Source organism: Rhipicephalus microplus, chromosome 4 (assembly GCF_043290135.1).
Source record: "Rhipicephalus microplus isolate Deutch F79 chromosome 4, USDA_Rmic, whole genome shotgun sequence".
Classification (NCBI taxonomy): domain Eukaryota; kingdom Metazoa; phylum Arthropoda; class Arachnida; order Ixodida; family Ixodidae; genus Rhipicephalus; species Rhipicephalus microplus.
The window spans coordinates 145,131,150-145,143,270 of NC_134703.1; the positions used below are offsets into that span (position 1 = coordinate 145,131,150).

Genomic DNA, 12,121 nt, shown 5'->3' on the forward strand with positions numbered 1-12,121 from the left:
ACGCGTTTAACCATAGCAAAACAGCGTTTACGTTCTACGACTACTGCGTCACTTAGTGGAGGAAGAATGCGTTAAAAAGTGTGTAGAAACGAGACCAGAAACTCTCACTTATGTATACGCATGCAGTAATACATTGCTAACATTCAGTAATATTATAAGTAAACAAATATAAAGCACGTGCAAAAACAAAAATTCATTATTGTCTTATTATTTCGTTGGTTAAGCCAATTAGCAATCGAAACGGGAAGTGATCTGAAAAACTCCACTACGTTATCCGTAATTCTTGGTTGCAGATGCTGCCTGAAGGCAAACCAGTTAACACAGTCAGTGGCTGCGCTCGAATTCATCCTTCAACAGCAGTGCAAACTTCAGTTCGAGCTAAACGTTCAAAACTGCCACCATGCTTTACGTGCACATGTACACCACGCAAACGTAGTAACGCAAACTAAAATAGCATGCGTCTTGCAAACGATATGTACACGGGTTTTTTAACGCACTGCGCAAGTGCATTGCGTCATCACTTTACCGCTAGACACGCTATTCCGCCAAGTTCCTTAAACTATCATATTTGGACCACCGCGCCGTAGGCTGATTTTCACCTTGTAGTGCCCTATATTTGCTTCCGTGATAATTGAGTAACGATGGACTGGGAAAACTTAGTTTTCAGCTCTTGAACTTGAGCTCTTGAGCGTAAACAATGAGATACTTGTGCACCGAAGTTGGTGTGCAGTGCCATGACTTGAGATAACTCAGGTATCCTTCTGCGCCTCCTAAACCCTTTTTATTCTCCATTTTCCCTGTGCTCGAAACGTGCAGCGCTTCGCGATGAATTCCGGCAGCTGCCAAAGAGCATCCGCGTGGCTACGGGAGAGTCGGCGACGTTGGAGTGCGTTCCTCCCAGGGGCCACCCCGAGCCCACGGTCACCTGGTTCAAGGACGGAGTCCAGGTGCAGCCGGGCACGGGGCGCATACGCCTCCTGGCCCAGGGCGCTCTTGTCATCGCAGACGTGCGCCCGTCCGACCAAGGGCGATACGTGTGCCGGGCCACCAACATTCTCGGCACGAGGGGCTCGCCGCCAGCGCTGCTGTCTGTGCACAGTTGAGTGACGGATTTTGTCGTATAGTCGAATACAACTTACAAAATCTGGAGAGGGCCCACCGAGCTGACCGAAGCTCGACTAAATAAACAGCCCTGATCTTTCTCTCGGCAACTTTCTTGAAGGTGAGATTGCCGGTCGTCCTTCTCTTGACGTCAGTCTGTATCACGCACCAATTAGTGCAGGGTAGTGTGCATCTGCCTTAGAGGATTAAGTTCCGAGCCCTTCCTAAGATTTAATGGACCATAGCTAGATGAACGTGCATGCACACACTTTGTTTTGCATAACAGTAAGCGGGACGCATTTGATGCGGAGCAAGGTATATGTCCCGTTCTTACGAAAACAATCTTTTCGACGTGCTGCATTACTTTTTACTCTAAGAAATGTCTCAAGTATAAACGTGGAAAGTGAAGCTCACCCTTGGGAACGTTGAATACCAACTGCAACTCGTTGCTACTGCTAAACATGCTGTCAAAGCCTGACGTTCCTGGTCTGAGGCGCGCTTCCACCAGTTGTAGAGCGGCCGTGGCTACAGATAGCATCACTCTGCACACTAGACCTGTAGCCAAGTGGGTGTCTTAAGCCCCCTCTTCCCCGAAATGTAGATATAGGGGGGGGGGGGGTTTACCGAAAAATAACTAATGAAAACACGGGTTTTTCAAGACCTCCAGCATGTGCCCCTCACCCCTCAATAGAACAAAAAAACTTGGTTATGGGCCTGCTGTACGCTGTATAAAAATAGAAGTCCGTGTCTATTTTGTAAGAGGAAAGACAACATGGGCACTGGTAGAAGGGGTGTAAAAAACAATTGTTTACCCCCTCCTCTAGAAAAATCTTGCGGACTCTCACGCGTAAGTTCAGCTGAACACGAACGTTGATAAGCTAAAATCAACATAAAGAAGCTTGCCACACTACGCGAAACACAACTATTGCTGTCCTCATAGCATTTAATCTTGTTTTGTTGTCTCCTCTCCCCGCTTCTCCAATTATTGACGTGCCTTACAATGCAGCACGCGAACTATCGTGCGGCGGGCCCGAGACACTGTGCCTTGAGTAATCGATATATGCACGTTGACACGACAAGGATTCTTTCTGTCTGGCGTGTATTATTTCATTTCAGTAAGTTTTTGCATACTATGATTCAGAACCGCCATTTTGTTCTCTTACGAGCAGCACAATCGGAGCCAATTCTGAAATCTGTGTTCCTGCTGCGCTTTACTGGCAATCACTGGTGTCTTTCTCTTCAGCGAAGCCGTATTTCATCCGAGTCCCGGAAGACGTGACAACACTTGCAGAAGAATCTGTGAAATTCGAGTGCAAGGTCAACGGCGACCCGAAGCCCACGGTCACCTGGAGAAGGAAAGATGAAAAGATGCCCATCGGAAGGTGGGTCACGTGGGTGAAAAAAACAACAACTTCACTGCATGATACGGTGCCTTCATGAACTGTTATCATGGTACGTGCAAATGTAGATATACACCAATTACGTAGTCTTATTTGTGTTGACACGCTGAGGTGAAGCTGAAGAAGGCAGTAACATGAGGCGTTACTGAAACGTACGGCTTTCTACCAGGCGAACTTGCCCCCACTGAAAAACAAATATCATGAAAACAGAACAATAACGGCATGCGAATACGTCCATCATAGGAGTCCTATCAATAATAATAATAACTACAAAAGAACAACCTGACCGGCTGTTCTAATCTGCCCTTATTCCGTTTCACCCTGGAGCTGCCTAGACAAAGGCTCCCAACCTTGGTGTTGTTCTTTATCATCACTTAACATATTATCTAGAATATTATATCTGATAACCTGGATATGATTATGAGACGCTGTAGTGGAGGGCTACGAGAAGTTCGGCCATCTGGTGTTCCTTAGCGTGCACTGACATCACACACTACACAGGCTTCTACCATTTCGCCTTCATCGAAATGCGACCAGGGTTCAACCCTCGTTTTTTTGGACGACGAGTGTCGTAGCTACCAAACCACCGCTGCGGATAAACCTACATGTGCGGTAAACTTTACTATGCCGTTTTCGTAAACGAGGCCCGAACTTGTTACGCTCATAAGAACCTCTCTTCATCTGTGACGCTGTGAACAACTGTTATTTGTCTACGGCAGCTGGCAAAGGCATGCTAACTCGGGATCTGCAAGATCCACAGCTGTGCGAATGGGTCAACTGCGGCGCGAAAATAATAAGAAAACTCCGCGCTCTCAGTTCGGCAGCTCAGAACTACCGCTTACAATAAGCTAGGCAATTCAACGCAATCACGAATAATTTGAAAGGGTGCACCGAGAATATCACCTAATAAGTGGCGTTTGTTTCACCGCACTATGCCCATTATTGCGGAGAAGCACTCACGTTGCGGGCGTAATTGGTGCATGGTAATAATAATAATAATAATAATAATAATAATAATAATAATAATAATAATAATAATAATAATAATAATAATAATAATAATAATATAATATAGAAGAGACTGGCCTATCTGAATTTCTACTTTTCTTTTGCTAAACTACTGAAAGCCTTTTCTTTCCGATCACGCATTCTTATCGGACATTTGTTGCGGTAACCAACACCGCTTGCAATTATTGTCCTTATAACAATGTTTTTATTTGTAAGAAATAATATGGTTTTTCTTGTGTTAGAGTCATTCTTCAAACCGAGTTTTGTGCATTGAAAATGTTCACTCTGATTACATCATCACTTTTCCTCAGACTTCTGTGTATTACAGAGTTCCATATTTTTGTTGGCCCATTATATTTAAGACAAGTCCTCAAAGCATGATTAAGAGATTTTACTAAACATGTTTTTTTTTTCAGGGCATACGTTCAAGAGGACAAGAGCCTGCACATAAAGAGTGTCGCTCCAGCGGATGAGGGGATCTACATTTGTGAATCAGAAAACATTGTTGGCTCAGCTTCTGCTTCCGCGAAGCTTACTGTCTTCTGTAAGTTGTAATCCCTGTCTTGATTATAGTGTGCTATAGGTATACCATTGGGACGACATTCACAGGCACCGAAATGGAGAGATCAAGATGCAGAGGTTTGTTGAAGAGAAAGTTAGCAGAAGTCAAATTACGTAGTTTGCTTGATGAGCAATTTGAGACGGGACTAAGCTCAGTAGATCATTTATAATTCTACCCATACTCAAAATGGAGAAATTCGTCCGAGTTAGCACAATGCAATCACGTCAAACAGAGCACTGTCATGTGTGTCACCCGAATACGATTTTTGTCCATTACAATGATTCATGTAATGATTACCCGCCAATACTCAAAGCTTTCGTGATAATATTCCGATAGTGCCCATCGTTGTGCAGAATGAAGGAAAACGTGCACTGCTTACGAAAGAAAATAAGTTTTTTTATGTGCCATGAAAGGCAAGTCCAAATCTGTGCAGAAGTCAGATAAATGAACTTCTTACTTTTTTTCATGGTAATTATGAGATCATTCGTGTAGCTTCAGCTGGAATGTTGATTACAAGACGCAACTTATCAGAAAGCAGTTAGAGTACTATAAGGTCTGTCGTCATATACAGGTGACTTCTTATTGCAATATCAATTACGTGGACACTGTTGGTGATTTGTAGCCGTCACTGTCGGTTTTATGTTTTACATGAAGTTCAAAACGAAAACAACTCCCCGCGCTTGACATAATTTACGCGTAAGTAAAAGGGTGCGAGAGCTGGGAAAGAGCTTGGCTGAAGCAGACATGAAACGAGCCGACCATCTCCGTCGCACGGAAAGCGCATGAGATAGCATCGTCCCACGTGCGAGGCCTGTCGCCGATGGTTTCGCAAGCATAACACCCATGTTCTGTCGGGTGAAGGAAGATCAAGGTGTGCCAGCAAATGGCGAGGAGCACGATGAGTCGCTTGAGCAGTGATTGTTAACTTTTATCAAAAGGAGTGCGAGTGCTATCACAATAGGTGCAACTCGTATAGGCTTGTACGAGTCATGCTCATGACAGATAGCTCGAAAACCCCTTCGTTCCCTGAAGCGACCTTATTCTCGCGCTGGCATTTCGTGGTGTACACGTGAGATTCGGATACGAAGTAATAAAGTAGTCAGATGATAGTCTTACTTCGTTTAACATTCTAATTTGGTGCTCTCACATTCAGTGCTTTAACCCTGTGGGGATTTTGGGACAATAGATCTCGCATATCAATCAACCCTGCGAGGAACTGAACTTTGCCTCATCATTCAGTTTCACTGTTTTCTTGCTCGTTCCAGCCCGTCCAGCATTTCGCCTCGCTCCCCAGGACCAGAAAGTGGGGCTCAATGGTGTCGCCAAGTTTCACTGTCTGGCGACTGGCAGCCCCCCGCCCTCCGTGTTCTGGACCCGAGAAGGCAACCAGGTGCCGTGTAACTTTTGTCTGGCACATTTTTGAATGCGGAGAACGCTTACATACATCGTATGATGTACCTAAGCTTAACATCCTCGAAAGGCTCAAAACTGCTCGCATGCTAAGCTTTGCCGGATGATTTATGGTATACAAAGTACCACAAGGACCACAAATAAGTTCGATTGAACGCAGGTGCTGATGTTTCCGGGCAAGTCACACGGCCGCTTCTCGGTCAGTCACGAGGGCACGCTGACCATCAGCGGGGTACGCAAGGAGGACCGGGGCTTCTACGTCTGTTCCGCTTTGTCCATGGTCGGTTCAACCATGGCCAAGGGTCACCTGGAGGTAACGGCTATCGCCGACCTTCCTCCGCCCATTATACAACTGGGGCCAGCCAACCAAACATTGCCTGTGCACACGACAGCTCAGCTACCGTGCGAGGCGGCGGGCACCCCCAAGCCTGTTGTGCAGTGGCTCTACAACGGTTCTCCTCTGAACTACGAAGAACGGCGTCGACTCATGTTGCTAGAATCTGGCATGCTACAGATAAAAGGTGAGTAGCTGGTGTCTCTTATAACAGCCTCATACGGCGCTCTGAATAGCGAAGGCATGAAGAAGTCTCCTTTATAACCTTTAACTATTTGGTGGTTCGGAAATGTTCTTATAGTGAAATCGTTGGTCAATGAGCATGTGTTATTGCGATATCAATTATAGAGACACTAGAAGCGGAGTTATACCATCGCCGCGATATGCATGAAGCCCAAGAGCGGCAAGGTCCTGGTACGAGCCGCACAATGTACGTTGTGTGGTCGAAAGAAAGCGTTCGGAAAAGAGTGCCATTCTTGCGCCAAATGCTTTGAATGTAAAGGTGAGAATGCATGGCGCGAGAAAGCGGTAAGAGTGAGTAAATGTGAAGGAACCGTATACGCGCGTGGAGAGGAAAGTTCGCACGTGGAAGAAACCCGAGGAGGGAAGTGCGCATGAAACTCGCGTATGCTTTTCTAGTCACGCCAGTCGAGACGCTGTTCAAGACTGCGGCTATCATAACCGTAAAAAAACAGGTAGCTTGCGTGCAGAATCTCGCAAGTATACTATGGCGGGTGCAAACGCTTTGCGAACCGAGATGCCTGGTGAAATCGTGTACGCTGTATACCTGCGGGTTTATGTTTAGTTGTGTGCGCATATTGTAACTTTGCAATAATTTTCCAATAGTGTTTACTATTCAATTCTAGTCACAGCTGAAATTTACCATTCGAAAAGTTCGAAGCTCTGGAAGATAAAATACAATATATTAAAAAGCACCTGATTTTTGACACTCCTCACAGATCGCGAAATCATCACAAAAATCGAGTAGTCAAAAAAAAAATAAGTCGTGCGTTTTATTTCGCTCAAAGAGTTATATCAACCCAGACACGTCCTAAATAGCTTTATTGCCTTCCAGTCTGTTCAAATAGCTTATTGCCATCCAATCTCTTCCAAAATGACTTATCAGGCATTTTGATGTTTTTCCATTCTCTCGTGAATACTTTCCGTACCTACCACGAACCCCACTTAACTACGTGCCGACCGCTGATTTGTGTATTGAGATGAGCGCGACTGATGACAGCAAGTGCGGATTTATTTTACCATAGAGCAATCAGAAACAATGACGCGAAAAGCAAGGACTGTGGCTTCGCACCAAGGAGCTTGTCCGGCCTTCCCCAATGGTGGTGGTAGTGGTTAGAAGAGGAAGAAGGCCCCTTCCACGATGCGAGGGCGCACGCAAGCCTTGCGCACTTGCATCGCTGAATTTGTGTTGATATGCAGCATTTATTGGCACATCAAGCCTATTTTTCCTAGTTCTGTGCAGCACCATAAACTTGAGCAGGGTTTTCAATCGGGAGGGGGGGGGGGCGAGGAGTTCATCACTGCGCTTTTCTCCTTGTTAAATCTATGTATGGGGTAGACTTTGTGCGCCCCTTCTAATAATTAGGGGACTAGAAAAGGGAGCTGCATGGGCCCTCTCCTCCCCCCCCTTCCCCCGACGTGTGCAAGCCTATGTGCAGCAAGCATATTGCTAACCAAGCCGGCGCCATCACTTGCGGGTCGCTTGCTGTAGCGTACACATGCAGCTATCACGAAAGTGTTCGTTATGACCCTTTAATTCTCCAACACACACGAGCGCTGACATGGTGAGCTGCTTACGATCTTGAAGGCAACGCGTGTGTTCGGCGCAATTAGCGCGATCCTTCACAAAAAGGCAGCATGAACGGCGGCCGCGTTTTAATTATGACAATACCTATGCGCTCGGCCACATGGACTAATGGGCAGCTCACTTAAGGTGCTTATCAGAAGGGTTGTCAGCGACTAAGCTGTGCGGGCGCGTTTGCCGCCATCACGTCGTCACGCATTTCAGATGCTTATCTGTACAGCACCACCGCATCGCCCGCCCTGTGCCGTGACAGCAGCTCCTTCCGATTTTTATTATGCTTCACCCTACAACAGCGGAAAATTGCGCCAAAGCTGCCTTTCGGGCTCATCTACGGCCTCGAACAGATCGGCTCACGGAAGCAACTCACGTCATTATAGACATGCTAAATGCAGGGCTTTCATTTATGGCTGATCTAAACTTTGGGCAGAGAATCTGAAAAGCGAACGAAGATTATCTGCCTGTTACTTTAGGTGTTCTTAAGCAATCCCGTCTCTGGACCAGTTAGAAACTTTGGGCTTCTGAAGTCTTCTTACACCTCATTGGCTGCGCCAACTGATTCATACGTGATTTGGTGCAACTAATGTGGTGGTCACACAAAATACTATTCACCTTCTGCTTCGCCCCATCCTTTATGAAGCAACCACACGCAGCTCGCGGGATCACATCTCAACCGCGGTGGCCGCAATTTCTATGGGGGTCAAAATGCTTGAGGCCCGTGTGCTTAGACGAAGGTGCATTAATGAACACCAGGTCGTCGAAATTTCGAGAGTCCTCCGCCACTGTGCCTCTCATAATCATATCCTGGGTTTCAGACGTGAAACCCCAGATATTACTATTATATTATTAAGGCAACTATTGGCGACACCACGTTGCTTCAGCGCTTCGCCAACTTAGTCAGAAGAAACGATTTTATGTTTCTTTCTCATAACAATGGGTGCTCAGAAACTTTGCGGCTTTTTTTACTGAAGTTTTGCTTCAAATAACTCACATTTCAATATTCAACATCACGCCGCACTCAAAATTTTGTTCTTGGCATAGCTCTACCAACTTTAGACGTTGCGTTTACCTCAATGTTCCGGAGATGCTGGCAAAGTAGAGGAGAGAAGATGTCTGTTTGCTCTTTTTTCACACTGGCAGCGTGATAGGTCGCGGAATGGGTAACAGAACTTGTCGGCTGCGGTATAAATGCGTCTTAAACTTCCATATAATCGCTATCGATATACAAGAGCATTCATTACCCGTGACTAGCCATTTCCAGGAATTGAAATTCACTTTTGTACATTCACAGACCTTCAGATGTCAGACAGCGGTGCGTACACTTGCAAGGCATCGAGTGAAAGTGGCGAGACGTCCTGGACCGCGTCTCTCACTGTCGACTCCCCGCACAATCCAAACGTAAATTTTCATCGTTCTCCAGACCCCTCCACATTTCCTGGACCTCCTTCGCAGCCTATGGCGGTAAATACCACAGAGACTTCAATAACCATAACTTGGACACGTAGTGAGAAAGTGGGTGCATCATCGCTCAAGGGATACACAAGTAAGTGAGTTTCAATATATCTTTCGTACACATTCTGTGCAGTCCTCCCATATAAATGTAGCCTGAAGTGAACAACCAGTGCAACTGCCACAATGGACTATAAAAGTTACAATTGGTCTTCGAGACCAAGGGCAACACAGCCCATTACAATTACGCTCTTATTCACCAAAATGGTCATGAGCGAGAAGTTTAAAAAGTATGCTGACTTTAATGACACCGAAGTAAACAGAAAGCTTTTATAAGACCATTCAAGAAAACAGACCTTTAAAATATGTGCACATCAGAAATTTTATCTTGTATGGACAGCATTGTTTGCCATTATTATCGGCTACTGCCACGTGGCGTTCTATGTGACAGACCTTTTTTGTCTCAAAGTAGCATTGATATTGTCATAATACGCCTTTAGTAGGTGAATTTCATGATCATTAAGCGAGGTTCATTTAATAAGTGACAGACAGACAGACGGACACACAGACAGACGGACGAACCGACGAAGGGACGGACGGACGGACGGATGGACAGACAGACAGACAGACAGACAGACAGACGAACGGACGGACGGACGGACGGACGGACGGACGGACGGACGAATGGACGGACAGATAGATAGATAGATAGATAGATAGATAGATAGATAGATAGATAGATAGATAGATAGATAGATAGATAGATAGATAGATAGATAGATGAATAGACGGACGGACGGACTGACAGTCCGTCCGTCCGTCCGTCCGTCCATGGAATTGTATTTGTGGTTTGTGGTTTAATTGGATGGATTTGTGGTTTAACGTCCCAAAACCACCATATGAATACGAGAGACACCGTAGTGGATGGCTCCGGAAATTTTGACCACCTGGGGTTCCTTACCGTGCACCCAAACGTGAGCTCAGGGGCCTACAGCGTTTCCGCCTCCATTGAAATTGCAGCTGCCGCAGCTGGGATTTGATCCCACGACCAGCGGGTCAGCAGCCGAGTACCTCGGCCAATAGACCGTGGCGGGGCCATTTATTAAGTGAAATTATGGTTATTTTCGTGCATGATGGATAATGACAGAGTACTATAATTATTTTAGTTGGCTTCAGCACATTATTTTTAGACTAGTGAAAATTAGTAAGATAATACTTTAATTACTATTATTTATACAAAATGTACCCCTACTTTATCAAAATGTATATGTTTGCAATTGTTATTGTTCATGATTGACACTGTACGTGCTTCATGCGCACATTATTTTTCAAATTTAATGGAAACGAAACATGTATTGCAGATTTCATTTGAAAATACGGGTCTCACATTCAAAATATTACCAAGTGTAATGACGCTTTTTCGGTGGCCAGCATTTGGGTTGCTGGCCACTGCTGGAGCCACTAAAGAGTGCAATCATCATAATGACCGAATAAATATAGCAACTTGGGTGAATATTACATACTAAGACTAAGATGTGATAACTATTTCGGCCTTTTCATTTTCAGTTGAATACTATAGCAGCGATCTCCAAAGTGGATGGGTTCTGGCAGCCCATCGAATTCTTGCCGAAACATACACCATTCAAGCGCTGCGTCCCGACTCACGGTACATTTTCATCATTCGAGCTGAGAACTCTCATGGACTTGGAGTGCCCAGCCCTGTCTCTGAAACCATACGAACTTTAGGTTGGTGCCATTTCGTTGAATAAACCTCCTCTGTTGCTACAAGCAAACTCAGAAAGTTTATTTTCTACCGAAACAAAAAAATACAATCTTAGCCTTCGCTTTGCTCACAATGATCACAGGATGTCGTAACACCAATGTCTCTCAAAGTCACTGTGGACATTTGAGCATTCCTGTGTTCATGTAATTTTTTTATTTTCTTCTTGGCAGGAATAACCCCACAGTTTCTCCCCGAGTACAACCTGGACGAAGCACGAACAAAGCTTAGTGCATGTGTAGTGAATCTTCAGGATATACGTGCCATGAGTTCAACAGCTGTGAAGCTGAATTGGAAGGTAATCTTCACACTTTTATGACATCACTTACTGAAGCATGAAATGTCAATATTTTTCACGAACAGCAGACAGATAATTTATGTGAATTTGTGGTGTTTTTCAAAGCATTGTATTTATTTTTTGCTGGATCTACGTTAAGGCAAAGCGTCATAGTAGTACTTTTTGTCAAAAAAAGAAAAAATGGTGATATGAAAAAGAAAACGTGGCTGATCTCTCCATATAAGAATCGAAACACGTGAAAGTGAAACTTGTCTTTACAGAGGTGGTTGAGCATTCATTGTACATTGTTTGAGCAACAGCACCAAATTAGAAAGTCACGTCAAGAACGGCAAGCACCTCAAAACTTGCAGAGCAGATCTCAAGCAGAGAGCACTCACGAAATTGGCATACACATGATGAGTGCGAACTAACAACTGTCACAGCTCGACTCTTGAAACGCGCGGTTGAAACAGAAAGAAAAAAAATGGCAGCATATCCACGGAGTGAATGATGGAGAATGGGGCGAAGTATTTGTCCGTCCATGCGTCCGTCTGTGTGACCGTCAATGCGTCTGTTCGTGCGCCTGTCCCTGCGTTCGTTCATGCATCCGCCCCTGCGTCCTTTCATGCGTCCATCCATGCATCTGTCTGTGTGTCCGTTCGTCCATCTATTCAACACTCCAAGTCCCACCATCTCGCATCTTTTTATCAAATATTCCCCATATAGAAGCACCGCCATTCAGTGGACATTCCAAGGACTAAACAAGAGGTGGCACACGCACACTTTCTTACGGCTTGCGCTTCGGGTCTACTTCCCACCTTCAACCACATTGAGTTCATGGTATATACTAATTCACTGTATTCATGGCACTGTGGTCCAATGCTCGCTAAACCTTTCTAAAACCAAGGAGGTTATGCCCAGCGAGTATAACGTAGCAACCTTTTCCTGTCAGATAGTGCTCAATGTACATGCCAGTGG

General features: G+C 45.1%; 1 protein-coding gene across 3 annotated transcripts in view; it reads left to right on the plus strand.

Moving 5' to 3' along the window:
- LOC119172901 (protein sax-3) overlaps positions 1-12,121 on the plus strand; it is a 249,292-nt gene that overhangs the window by 204,131 nt on the left and 33,040 nt on the right. For all 3 annotated transcript variants that reach the window (XR_012895001.1, XM_075893715.1, XM_075893716.1), the window contains exons 3-10: positions 817-1,098; positions 2,345-2,483; positions 3,926-4,053; positions 5,337-5,461; positions 5,642-6,002; positions 8,929-9,180; positions 10,653-10,832; positions 11,040-11,164. Coding sequence is in view for 2 of the 3 variants with exons in the window: in XM_075893715.1 (XP_075749830.1) it covers positions 817-1,098; positions 2,345-2,483; positions 3,926-4,053; positions 5,337-5,461; positions 5,642-6,002; positions 8,929-9,180; positions 10,653-10,832; positions 11,040-11,164 (1,592 nt within the window). In the remaining variant the exon portion in view is untranslated. The remainder of the gene's footprint in view (positions 1-816; positions 1,099-2,344; positions 2,484-3,925; positions 4,054-5,336; positions 5,462-5,641; positions 6,003-8,928; positions 9,181-10,652; positions 10,833-11,039; positions 11,165-12,121) is intronic.